This window comes from Dermacentor andersoni, chromosome 4 (assembly GCF_023375885.2).
Source record: "Dermacentor andersoni chromosome 4, qqDerAnde1_hic_scaffold, whole genome shotgun sequence".
NCBI lineage: Eukaryota > Metazoa > Arthropoda > Arachnida > Ixodida > Ixodidae > Dermacentor > Dermacentor andersoni.
The window spans coordinates 182312059-182326216 of record NC_092817.1 but is presented as its reverse complement, the minus strand read 5'-3'; the positions used below and the strand labels follow the sequence as shown (position 1 = coordinate 182326216).

The following is a 14158-nucleotide window of genomic DNA, read 5'->3' as shown; positions in this document are numbered from 1 at the left end:
AAAATCGTAGAGCGATATGAAAAACACCCGATACAGCTTTCGGTTGCTCAATACGTGCTACATAAAAGTGTTTTTTTCCGAGCGTGAAAGCACTTTTATCTAGCACCTGTTGGACAACAGTAAGCTGTACCGGTAGTTTTTTCATGACACTCAAAAATTTTCTCATTGACACTTTTCCTCTAATTATATTTGAGAAGTTCATTAATTAATAAAGAATAATTATCTAATTTGGCGGAATGAAAAAAATAATTTGAGTATCTGCAAGCGACACGAAACATTATTTTGGCTCTGTCCAGCTACGTGAGATTCGAATTTTTTTAAGCTCTGGCTAAATTTAGCTAGGACACCCTGTATATGACTTACGTAGAGCCAGCAACCCTGTGATGCAGTAAAGTGACGCTTGTTTTCGGCCCCCAAGGTGAACAATACACCCAGGCAAGCTCTATAATAGCCGGTCGCCAGCGCCACAGCATAGCCGTATGCCGTATCGAAACAGAGCGTAGTAAAATGCTATATACGGGGAAAGGGCACACAACACAAGCGCCATACAACTGCAGTGCTTGTCTGCTTTGTATTGTTTCTTCATTTCATGCCCCCTCCCCCCCCCCCCCCCTGTTTGTGCTTTCCCTGTCTCTGTTTTTCCCGTCCCTGTTTACTCTTCCCCTGTCAGGTAAGGCTAAATTAGGAAGACAGAAAAGCGGCCTTTACCAAGAGCGCCTCTGGCTGGGAACAGCAGCATAATATATGGAAGAGCACTGGTGATGACATCATGAGGACCGTTCTTTAGGCTCCCTTGAACAGCGCACTGCGAATCAGAAGTGGCGACACGTGTTGTGAATACCACCGGTTATTCTTCACATCCAGTGCACTAAGAATATGCGCGCGCACGTGTCGGTGCTTAGAGAGTGATACGCAGCTCGCCTGCTCGCCTAATTCAATGACAAATGTGAATGCTCGTAGTCGTGGCTACGGCGATCGGCGCAATCTGACACCTGGCTAAACTTCGCTTGCAACCTGACGCCGTCAGGTTGCCTGTTCACTGATTCCAGTCTTCCCCTCTGTGCAGGCTTTGCAGGCTAAATGGCTAAATGTTATGCAGGGTTTACAAACTAAATACAGCATTGTGAACTGTATCAGTTGATCACTGTGCTATTTCAGCGTTTTTATCCAGAACCAACGCGTGACCGAACGGTGGTATTTTGAAACTGGTCTCTTTGCGACGTTTGTCCTTCCAGCTGCACTCGAGCATGCTCTATGCGACAGTAATTCGCGCCAGGACTGCACAACTCAAAAGCAGCTTCTATACTCGTAACAACCATATCTGGCCTATAGAATAGCACGAGGAAATCAAGGGCTAAATTATTTCTCGTTTTCCTAATTGAAATGTAAAAAATGATAACCTGAACAAAAAGAAATTGGATGAAAGAAAACAGCTTGCCGGTGCTAGCCGAGACCGCATCCTCCGCATTACGTGTCGGATGATGTATCATTGGGCTACGGTGACGGCTGTTCTCACGTAAAAATTCTTGGGCAGCTATTTATGTGTACATGCTATGACCCTCTCGATGTCAAATAGCGCCACATATGGCCATGGCGGTGCGTGTGACAGATCCTTTTCACCGCTGGCGTTGCGAAGTGTGTCAACTTAGACCCATTAAACGTGACGGAATCGAGACCCTCGCTAAGAAATGAACGAGAAGGAAGCAATGAGGCGGGGGTAGTCACCGACGTGCCCTATTCTTGTTATCATGGTGTTTAATATTTACACGGGCCGCGTTCTACTGGGATACGTCGCATCTTTCGCTTACGGAAAGACTTCGTATGTTTCACGCCGTCACACTTGTTGTTGTTCCCAGTACGTTGGTTATTCAAGCCGGAAGGGAAGTTTTTCAGAGTCATCAACGAGAACGTCTGCTCTCAGACGTGCTCCCAAAGAGGCGCCTGTGTGAACGCACTACTTACTATGTTTCCATGTGTGTTCTTATGCAGGTTCTTTTACCTCCAGGAAATACTGCTAAGCCTTAGCTGCACTGTGTGAACGCAGTCTTTTGAGGGCGCCGAAAGAGTGTCGCAAACAGGTGGTTTCTCTGTTTCGCATGTTTGAATGACCGGAATCGCTGCTTGAGCTCTACCAAAAAGTTCTCGACACGTTCTGAAAATTCAGTGAAGTGCTTCATTTTGCGTGTAAGAGAACGCACAATATATTCGAAGTGAAAACAATCAATAATTTTTGTTGCCAGAAAACATTGAAAAGGACGCCATTTTTATTTTATTTATAGGTATAAGAAGGACAGATAACGTTGCGGCTTTCACTGTTAGCCTAGCACGAGAAGTGACAATGTCTGCATATTAATACCAATATTATTAGTCGCGCTAGCAGCAGGTTGTCGAACCGCAACAAGAACCACATTTTTTTTTATTTTTTGCCAGCCGAATCTATCCCGAACGGTAATACCAGCCGCCATTAGAGTGGTGCCTTAACTGGAGCAAAGCAACGGTAAAGTTCTTAGCAGGTTCATACAGGGTCTCGATCGGAAGACAGCGTGTCAGAAGGAAAGAACCGCTCGAATCCTGGTTCAGCATGGTTTTCGTCAAAATAAAGCAAACATTCCGAGCTGGTATCGTGGGCAATTCGAAATATGCACTGAATTCAAAGTCACCTATAGGAACACGAAAAATAAAGCACCAACAAGTTAAGCAAAAAAGACGAGCCTTCAACTTACTTCGATAATCTTCATTGCAGCCCGGCCCAGTCCATTTGCCTGTAACCAATGGAGAAATGTTGGTGATCTTTAGGTGTGAATTAAGAAACAATATGAGGCAAATTATTGCTGCGACGACTACTCTGGTGAATGTTCATGTGTACACATTGCAATGGAACGTGTATTTCGCATTCTTCTAGCCAAATTGTGCGAGTCAAACACTGATGCGTTGTTTTACTGGACAATAATTTTGAAAATTGGCGGGCACACTCATTATTTGTGCCTTCAAATCGACGATTACAATTGTCTTCCCTGTGTTTACCACTCGTGATGTAAACAAACTGTCGTTGGCCGCCCGGGGGCAAGGAATGGGGAAAAAATGGAATCGGTGAAGCTGGATCGTTAGGTAATGCCGGTCCAAGCTTCCAAGCCCATAGACAGAAATGGATGTGGTCAAAATTAATCCGGAGCTCCTCACTACAGCGTGCCTCATAATCAGATCATGGTTTCGGCGCTTGAAACTTCATAACTGAACTTCAGAAATTCAGAATCAACAACACGGGGCTCCTTCGCTGGGAAGCACTGCTTCTACTCGTGAAAGCTCGGAAGCTTCCGGTGACCACTGCCTGCCGCACCGCCAATGCTGGTCAACCCACCCACACTATCCGCCCTGTCTGATCTCCGGAACGCTATCCTCGTCGCATGTCACTGAGGCGGTCATGACGCGTTATGGTTGGATTAAAGGCCAGATGTCAACCGCGGGCACTCCAGTGTGATTGGCAGCACACGAGCGATGGCCGGCGCTTACCCGCATCAGCTGCTGCTTTTACAGGTAAACAAAACCAACTCGCTCTACACGCCGCGTACTCGTACATGGCATTGTTAGTACTACCAAGCCCCAGCTGTTGTGCTACTATATTATGCGACTGTGCATCTGTACTACTTGATGTCTTGCTTCTCGCGGGCGATGTCGGGCTGAACCCTGGCCCTTCTACTCGATCTAGCCCAGAAGCAGCCGAATCGTCACCAGAAATCTTTACCGTCCTACACGAACTGCAAGCCGGTCAGGTGACACTTTTGAACGAATTAAAATCTATGCATAGCAAGCTAAGTCAAAATGACAAAGCCTTAGATGACATCGCAAAAAGAGTAACTAATTTAGTATCCGATTGCTCGACTCTCATTCCCCTCCAGAGACGCGTAGGAAGCGTGCGTAAACTGGCTTTGCAAAATTCACAGCTAATCTCTCCGCTTACGGCCAGAATAGACGCTCCGGGAGATCGAGCTCGCCGATCAAATCTGTTGTTCTTCGCCCTAAAAGAATGCGTCAATGTGTCGTGGGAAGAATCCAAAAAATTAGTAATTGACGTTTGTCAGTAATACATGAACGTATCAAGTGAACCGAAAGAAATCGGAAGAGCACATCCCCTAGGCCGGTCCAAAGCTAACGTAAACAGACCTATAATCGTTAGTTTGTCAAATATTAAAGACAGGCACTGCGTTCTGTCAAACGCCGCAAAGTTAAAACGGACAAACTACCCCTTTAGAGAAGCCTTTTCACTGAACACACGCACTGCGCGGAAAAAGCTATCCGATTTCGTAACAGCCTAGGGCAAGTCATTTAGACTACGTCACAGCAATTACTTATCGATAAAGCCACGTAAGCGTACGATTACTGCTCACAAAAATTCCTTTCTTCTCCACGATAGTCAGCACCCTGTCGCCCTATCTGCGACAAATTAGACTCTACCCCTATTTCCATCATCTATACAAGCTTCAGGAGCATCCCACCCAAGAGCGACCAAGTTAGAAGTATTATTGTGTCTACTTATTGTAAACTTGGTCTTCTTATCGAAACACGGCTATACTCGACAGTTTATGAAACTCTCGTCCTATTTTTCCGAATTCGACATATTCAGCCGAAACTCCAAAGGAATGCGTGGTGAGGGTGTGCTCATAGCTGCCCACAGGGATTTACGATGCTCTGTTGTTAATATTCAGTCAACACTTGCGGTATTTTTTGTGTTGTGGGGCGCACGTCAGCTTCCCACGCTTGTCCGGGTGTGCTACCGGCTTCCCGACGCAGGTGCGCATTTCGTCGCAGAATCTCTCATTGTTCTGAACTGCTGATACTCAACCTAACGCTCAGATCAATCTTTTTGGGGAAATTCAATAGGCGCAAGATTTCCAGGGCCGATCTGGCATTGACGTTGTCTAAGTCCGACGAGGAAGCTTATTTCGTTGAGACGAGCCCAACATTTGGACTACAACCCTGAGACAACAATAAAAATAAACAACAGCAATAAATCGACGATTTTTCTAGACACCTCGCCAGACAGCTCGTCGGCATTCCGTATCTGATGTCTGGCCGAGATAAGTGCTCCCACGATGCTTCCATAGGTTTTAACGCGACAGCGTTAAGAGCCCCCCACGTGACGAGTCAATTGTCCTTCCGGCAACACCAATTTAAAACCACGCATACTCAACCATGTAAGCCCTCCATGTACGCAAGGAAGTTACTGAACTAATTGAATTTGTCAAGGTAAAATACCTCAGAACAATTGTAAAGTGCGACTCACACACAACCTGTAGACATGATAGCGTCGGATTGTAATTTGAATATACCAGAAAACATAATTCTGTTACGCGGAAACTCAGAACACAGACCCCTCTTCCTGCGTTTCTACTAATCATAAAGCGTTCATGGCTTCCGAGACTTCGCGACGGCGCGCGCAAATCTCAAACGCCATAAAGCGGAGCGCCCGAATCTTTGCAACCCCTCCAGATGCCGCTCGCCTGCGCCACATCGCGGCCCACTCAAGAGGCTGCGCTTCTATACTTGAAAGCTCGCCTTCGTGTATAGCGTTCGCCGCCAGCGTTTCCCGGTAAACATAACCGTTACATAAGCTGTAGTTGGCAGGAAGCGTGAGAAGCAGTAAGGGACCTTCGAATGCTATCACGTTCAACTCTTAAAGACGAACCTTAAGCATCCTCCAAATTTTTTTCCTTCTCGATTGTTTTTCTTACTATTTGTGCACCGCTGCGGCCGTAGGCTTGCGTATAGTCAGCGTTATACTTCTTATCTTTCCTAGAGAACCGTCCTATGCATTAAGAGGAAGCTTCAGCTCGGGCCTCCCTCCGATGCCGGCTGCTCAAATAAATCTAAAACGCATAAATGCCTTCATGAGAAAACTGCTAAACCTATTTGAATGAAGATTGTTGCATTTAAAAGAGCCCTTTAAATCGCAGTGACTGCAACAATAATAGTACTGAATTAAGCCATGGCATTTTTACAAGAATTGTCAAAAATTGCTAAATCGGAAAAAAATAGGAGTACCATATTTACATATCCATCACTTAGCATCAAAAACAAATATCGCATCACTGTAAACTGCATTCGTCGGAGCATCTAAATCGTACAAATCTAACGTATCAATTTACGACTTAGGTTGATTAGTTTTAATGCTTGTAAAGGTTTTGCGAATGCCACATTCAGAAGTTAGTGGTGTATTTCAGGGTAGCGTATGATGTCATTTTCGTCCACATTAAATGAAATATGAGGTGTACGTTACCAAATGGCGATATCGTTTTTAGTTGCTGAAATACAGAGTTGTATTGCTTCTTGAAATTTCGCAGAATTTATGTATTTATGTAAAAAAAGGTGCCAGCTAAATAACATATTCGCTTTCCGAAATCACATTTGAGCTGTTTCTTTTAAGTTCAACATAAATCATTAATTTTGGTGCAGTGTTTGTCCAAAGAAATGCTTACTCATTTGCCATGTAAGAGTTAAAACTTCTTCTTAGGCTCGACTTAGAATAATATTGCTTCCGATGGCATAAGCAAGGCGGTCCACAACTGTAAAGAGGAAGGAGCGATCCCAGTCGGTAAAAAGTTGACGAAGAGTGCCGTGGGGAACAATGATGTGCAACAGGAAGTCGACTACGTCTGTTGGAAGTGCTCTGGAGATCGCGAATCGAGTTGTATAATCAGCTGCGATGGCAATCCACTTGTTGACTGAGTCAGATGGGGGGAAAGGTCCCAGGAGTTTCGCGCCAACACGATATAAGGTTTCGAACGTCATAAGGGTGGAGTTGAGCAGCACCGAGCACAAACAGCTTCTTCCGGAGCTGACACAACTCACAAGAAGCGACGTAGCGGTGGACAGATCAGTACAGACCAGGCCAAAAGAATCGTCGCCGGACACGGACGTACGTGCGAGATTCCCCTAGGTGACCAAAAGTTCGTAGATAGAACAGTGGTCCGAAGATGCCGGGGAAAGACAAGCAGCATCTCAGACGCACTAGGGTGCATGCTGCACCGATGCAGATTGCGCCGTCCTAGAGTACGAACATGCGAAGAGAAGGATAACTTGACCCAGATGCCAGTTTTTCCATGATACCACGTATGCTTGGATCTCGACGCTGTTCGGTACCGTGGTCAGTATAAGCAGATAACGAAAATACAGAAGCAAAAGCATCGGCTACAGGAACATCAGAAGGATTGACTGGGTGGCGGGACAGACAGTCGACATCTAGGTGTAGACTGGTGGTGTGTACTTCTAGGCAACGGTGTACGGGTATTCCTTTAGGTGTAGCGCCCAGCGACCTAGGTGACCGGTAGTGTCTTTGAGGAACGGAAGCCAGCAGAGCCCATGGGGTTCTGTGGTGACTGTAAAGAGGCGACCATATAGGTATGGGCGAAATTTCGCCACTGCCCAGACAAGTGCAAGGCACTCACGTTCAGGAATGGATTAATTCCACTCAGCTGTAAAAGGCAGGCGGCTGGCGTAGGCAATGACGCCGTCGTGGACTCGCTGACGTTAGCGAAAAAATGGCACCGACTCCATCACCGCTGGCATCAGTGTGGTCTTCTGTTGGAGCAGACGGGTCGAAGTGCGCCAGAATGGGGGGAAATGTTAGGAGAGAGATAAGCTTCGAGAAGGCAGTTGCTTGTTCAGGTCCCCAAGAAAAATAAACGCTTGCCTTCAGAACAGCACTAACAGGATAGGCGACCTCCGCGAAATTGTGCACGACGCAGTGGAAATACGAGCACAGGCCCAGGAAGCTCCAGACATCCTTAGTACATGTTGGCATGAAAAATACCAGATGAATCAAAAACATGACCGAGGATAATAATTTGACAGTGTCTGAAGTGACATTTAGATTATTTAAGTTGAAGACTAGCATTGCGAAAAGCAGATAGAACGAGCGAGAGACGCTCCTGGTGCGTGGCAAATGTAGAAGCAAAAACGATGACGTCATCTAAGTAACAAATACAGATGCACCACTGACGCCATGCAGGAGTGTGTCCATCATGCGTTCAAAAGTAGCTGGAGCATTACATAAGCCGAAGGGTATGACTTTCAACTGGTATAAGCAGCTGGGTGTTATAAAGGCGGTCTTCTCGCGGTCCATGTCGTTGATGGCAATCTGCCAGTAGCCAGAACGAAGATGAAAGGAAGAAAAGTGCTTCGCACCGTGGAGACAGTCGAGGAAATCATCAACGCGTGGTAGAGGTTAAACGTATTTCTTACATATCTTGTTGAGGTGCCGGTAAACAACGAAGAAGTGCAAGGTGGCGTCCTTCTTTTTAACTAGAACGACAGGGGACGCCCAAGTACTGGATGATGGTTCAACGATTCTTCCAGAAAGCACCTTCTCGACCTCCGTTTGAATGAATTGTCGTTCGTGCAAGGAGACACGGTATGGTCGCCTGTGAATAGGGTGTACGTCAACGGTGTCAGTACGGTATGTCGTGAGAGAGGTCTGGCCCAAAAAGCGACTCAGGGCAAAAATGTCGCTGAATGAGGAGAGCAGGTGGCATAACTGGTCAGCGTGGCGAGGCGGAAGTCCGGAAGCAATCATGTTTGTGAGCTGAGGAAAGACAGCCGGTAATGAATATGGAGAGTCAATGGGAGAAGACGTAATACCAGCAGTCAAGGCTGAAAATTGGCAAACTTGGAGGAGGACAGCGTTCCTAAGGCTATGCCTTGCCGAAGTTGACGAGATGAAAACTGGTAGACTTGCTGGTGATACTGACGACGCTATGCGGAAGAGCAACGTGATGGGCAAGGAGGACGTCCGCGAGTGTAGACACAACACAGTCACCATCAGGCGCAGGTGGAGCTGGAGTAAGCAAGACGGGGGTCATGGCTTGTGGGGCGAGTCTTGTGGGCTCGGCGGAGGACAGTCTGCTGGGAACTTCTTCAGGAGGGTCAGGACAAGATAAATCAAGTTGTACAAGTCGGACGCAGCAATCAATAAGGGTGGAGTGAGCGGATAGGAAATCAAGGCCTAAAATAACGTCACGGGGACAATCTTGAAGAACAATAAACAAAACAGATGTTTGGAGGCCACCGACACCAACGCGAGCGGCCCACTTTCCTACTGTGACCAGTGTTCTTTCGTCAGCGACTCGCACAAGACAGGACGCCGCAGGTGTCAGGACTTAAGTGAGCCCTCTACGAAGCTGGTCGCTCATCACAGAGATGTACACGCCTGTATAAAACAGAACAGTGACAGGGACACCATCTACATACACATGAAGTAAATTCCTATCCGTCGCTATGGGCAGTAGAGCAATTGCAGTCCGGGTCGTACTAGCATCGTCACTCCTCGGAGCTGCACCCGTCAGTTTCCCGTAGAGCACCGGCACATGGGGGATGTAGAATGTCAAATAATCGGTGAGCGAGACAGGGATCGTCAGGGTGAGGGCGAACGACTCTGCCATGTAGCTGAGGACGCCAGTGTAGAGTCGTGTGGCTCTCTGGAATCTTGCGGTGGTGGACGAGCACCCGGCGAGCAGCGGTAAGGTTGGAACGCAGGCTGATATTGGGATGACGTTCAGGTCTTGTGGCAGTGACGGGAAATGTGGCCAACGTGTCGGCAGTTGATATAAATCGGCCCTTCCGCTGGGTTGCAGAAATGCCGACAGGGGCACTGGCCTAGCGAAGAAGGGATCGTAGGAAAATATAGATGTCCGATCGGCTGACGCAATAGACAGACTGAATTCCAAGGTTCGCCAACTCGTCACGCATAACAGACTGCACAAGCGAAATCGTTGGTCGAGAATCCTTCGATCAGGTCCGGAAGCCAACTGGTTCCGCGGCTGCGATCTTCCGGCGAGCGATACTGACGAAGCTCTCAGACATTGACGGTCGATGTTTAGAGTTAAGGTCCTCACACGACGACGTGGCAGTCGTATTTCGACCACGCGTCAACTGGTGTGCGATGCGACGACTTTTTGCTTCTTCAAAGCGCCGACATTCATTAATGACGTTGGCTATGGTGAAAAACTTCCCATAGACGAGAAGATGAAAAGCGTCGTGCGCTATGCCCTTCAGTACGTACGTGGTTCACTTTCTCTTTTTCTGACATCCTCTCGTCAACCTTGCGGCAAAAGGCGAGAGTGTCCTGGATCTATGTCACATACCATTCAGTCGAAGCCTAGACGCGGGTCCCAAATTCCTTTTGCGCAGCTCGCTGACGGCCGACAGGTTTCCCGAACAACTTCCGGGGCTTTTGCTTTCATTGCTCCCAGCTCGTTAGTTCTTCCTCATAGTTTTGAAACCAGACCTGGGCTGTTCCTTTGAGGTAAAAAATTATGTTAGCCAGCATAACGGTTTGGTGCCACCAATTATGGGCGCTGAAGCGCTCGTTCATTTGGAGCCGCTGATTGACATCCAGATTGTCGGCCCCGAAAAAAAAAACACGTTCCTGCGCCGCCGGACTGCGACAAGATGAGCGTTGTCATAGTAGCTGCTTCTGTGGCCATGGTGGCAGTCGTCTCAGCGGCTCTATTGGTTGCCATGTTGTTAGTGGCCAGCCTACGTCTGCTTCGGAGCTACATCGTGCACAGCAGTAACCCGCACCTCCACCTAATATGTTGTTAAGGGAAGAAGCAGGACGGGAACTGTATTTACGGTATGTACAGTAATTTACAGTAATTGAGAAAGGCAAGTCTACAGCAGGCTAGTCACTGAAGCGTCGTCTTCTTCATCCCTAAGCTCGCGCTCATCTTCCTCAGAGTTGTGCAGAGCAGTGTAACAACATATTTGTTGGTCGGATATGTATGTAAAACAGCTTGGGAGGGAAAAAGAACAAAGAATGGGAGAAGGCAGGATTGTTAATCAGAAGGGCGTCTCGTTGACTAAAAATCACCAAATGCTTACTTTTGGAATTCTATAATGGTTAGATCAAATAATTTAGTAGATGCTACTGCCGTGTGCACCAGAAACTTTCGAAGCGCTACTCTACAGCATGTGCTACATATGTCCTGTTCCCCTCTAATTAATCTTAATGTACGGCTCAAATATCATCACATTCTAAATAACGCACAGCCTTTGGTCCGCCTTATACAATCCAGTACAATTTCTAGCGAAGCTGAGTCCGTCGAGAAGTGCAAGTAGGAGTCTTAATTTCCTGTAATATTACACGCAGGTTGAAACTTTGCGCCCACATAATTTTGCTAAGTATGCACACTTGAACTCCGTTTCAACCACAATAATAGCCAGTGCCACGTCTCGTTATCCAAAGACTCCTTAAAATATGAGTATAGCACTCCTTAAATATGAGTAGTGCTCGTTTCACTCCTAATGACGCCAGGAAACCAAGCCTGATACCACCAACACTCAGAAATCTAATCTGGAGCTCAGATATAGCGCTGAGGTGTTTCTTGTACAATGTAGGAGAGTACAATGTAAAGGCAGAGGTGCACGGTTGGGCACCCACTCTCACTCGCACGCCCACACCCACAAAGCCGCATTCTCTCTCTCTCTCTCCACCGCAAGCAAACACACACGCACTTTCTCTCTCACTCGCACTTACACACGCACTCTAGCTCTCTCTCTCCTCGCACTCAAACACAGACACACCCTCTGTCTCATTCGCACGCACAAACGCACATAGACGCATTCTCTCTCTCTCTTGCACGCACACACATGCACAACACTCACGCACAGATATGCATGCGCACACAAACAAGCAGACATTTGTTCTCACGCATGCATGCTGAAACACGAACCGACACGTTCGCACATGCACACATTCATACTCGCCCGCGCATGCACCGCAAGACCGCAAGCGCGCACACGCACGCACTAACACTCGCAGACACGCGAACGCACACCCAAATACACACATTCACACATGCCACGAATGCTCACACGCGCATACACGCACTCGCAAGCATGCAAATACAAATAGGGAGGCACACACACGCGCGCATACAACCATACAAACGCACGTTCAAGACATCCACACGCCTAATCACTCTCTCTCCGTCCCGGCTGCCTCTAAAAAAACCTGTGCGTGCGAACAGACTGTATAACACTCCTTCTACCATTAACGTCCCAACGTCAGCTGTAATAAATCGCTTTACGGTTTGAATTTGCCGCTTCTTCAAGTCAATGCCCTCTGCCGGAAGAGTGCAGAATAATTTCCTCCTGTCGTGTCACTTTACCGCCCATTCCTGACCGTCTTTAACGGCTTTAATGTACCACCAATGTTCCGACTAAGTGCCATAAATGCATATGCTGTTAGAAGGGACTACCCTCTCGTTGTAGTCAGTTGAAACCTTTTGATCCTCTGCCATTATTTTCAAACATCTTTTCTTTTCCCTATTCAGCTACACTTGTGCATTTCCGTGAAATTCCGAAGGGGAATGTCCAGAATTCCTGGACGATTTTAACGGGAGTCCGGCGCCTTGAACGCGTTCCTAGCAACCCAGGACGCAACCGAATCCCAGCCGTTCCAAAAACCAACTATGCCTTTGACTCACTGCTACTATAGCATAATGATGATGATGATGATGATGATGATGGTGGTGGTGGTGGTGGTGGTGGTGGTGGTGGAGGTGGTGGTGGTGGTGGTTCTCTGTACAAATGGCACGTGCCCATCGTGGGGGATCGGTGCTTGCCTTTCCTTGCCTCTTCTTTCACTTGCAGCGTTCTTAGTCACCGTTACACTTACCGCCCCCTCTCCCCTCGAATTCGCACAGGAGTAAGACAGGAGTTGAGTACAGGTTTCAAGAGGTACGTAAAGCTTCATCTGCCTGACATGAGTAGGAAAAGTGCGTTTGTAGCGGTTGTCATCAACTTCGGGAATCGCCGCTAAACGAAACGTCACAGGACCCAGGGCTTCCACAGCACGGAAAGGGCCAGAAAACTGAGGTAAACATTTTTCACAGCGCCGAGGTAAACGCAGTGCCCGCCGAAACATGACTAAATAGTCCGGTTGCAAAGAACGAGCAGGGCTTTGGCTGAGAAAGCTTATTGAACTGCACTTGGTAGTGGAGTATTGCTAGCCGAGCTCCGAGGCGAGCCGGGCACAGGGTCACCCTCGAGTCCACTTTTACGCGGCGTTCTTGCAGAGACGTGTCAAAGAAGGTGTTCGTGCGGTAATGTTGGCGTCCTCCCGTAAAGTAGCTGAAACGGAATGGCGCGAGTGACTTCCTAATGCGACGTGCTTAGAGCGAAAACCGCAACAGCGACACAGTCATCCCAGTCGTCGTGTGTGGGATAGAGGTCGGTATAAATCGTCTTTTAGGCTACGGTTGGTGCGCTCGACCGGTCCATTTTCGTGGATGTTGAGGGAACGCTGCGGCGTGTCGTGTTCAATGTTTAGACAAGCAAGACGCAGATTCGCGCAAAAGGCGAAGCATCGATTGTGAGAGCGAGTAAGAAGGCAACCATACGAGGTAAAGATAGTACTTTCATCGTCCGTATCAACTTGAAAACATTTACTTGCTAACTAAATTAATAAGCATGATGTCAGCGCTCACAGAAAACATGAACACATCACACTCGATGACTGCGGAAACTCGTTGTCAGAACACTGGCGTGACGAAACGCGGCAGCAGCAGCAAGCGAAGCGACTTTCGTGCTGCCTATCGCTTCAACGCAAAGCGAGCGCCGAGGACACAAAGCACGCACAAAGCTATGAACCACCGACGCACCTAGATTGCCCCCAACGCAGAACGCTCTCAAGATACGGCCACGCGACCGTGCGAAGCCGCCACATGCGCAGTTGCAGCCGGAGAGAACGCCGCCGCCCCCCCCCCCCCCCTCCGTCCCCTCCCACTGGCGCCTCGCAACGTTGGGTGGCTCGGGCGCGAGGGAAGGCCACGCGCTTCCTCTTCGCGTTCGTCCCTTTCGCGCAGGCGAGATTATTACCGGTGACACACGGCGCACTTTTGATCGCGATGAAGCCCGATCCGGATCGAAACTCTACTGCGATTGGCTCCCTCGCGCAGCTTGCGCAAAGGAGCCAATCACGACCGATAAATTCCACCCGAATCGGGCTTGATCGCGATCAAAAGTGCGCCGTGTGTCACCGGTATACGCCTCGATCGTCGCACCCCTTGTACGCTTTCATTCGCGCATACAGCGTAAGCGAGGCGACGGTGTTATCGCCCTTGGACTTTTTACGGAACCTCGCGGCGACGCCAGCGCCGAT

At 48.2% G+C, this 14158-nt stretch overlaps 1 protein-coding gene across 1 annotated transcript in view; it reads right to left on the bottom strand.

The window, feature by feature from the left end:
* Positions 1-715: 715 nt before the first annotated feature.
* The window catches only part of LOC126531900 (spartin-like), a 123911-nt gene continuing 110468 nt past the window's right edge, over positions 716-14158 (bottom strand). The window contains exons 9-10 of the mRNA XM_055070675.2: positions 2724-2762; positions 716-805 (exon numbers count right to left, since the gene is read on the bottom strand). Of these exons, the coding sequence (XP_054926650.1) occupies positions 2735-2762 (28 nt within the window). The 3' untranslated portion in view covers positions 716-805; positions 2724-2734. The remainder of the gene's footprint in view (positions 806-2723; positions 2763-14158) is intronic.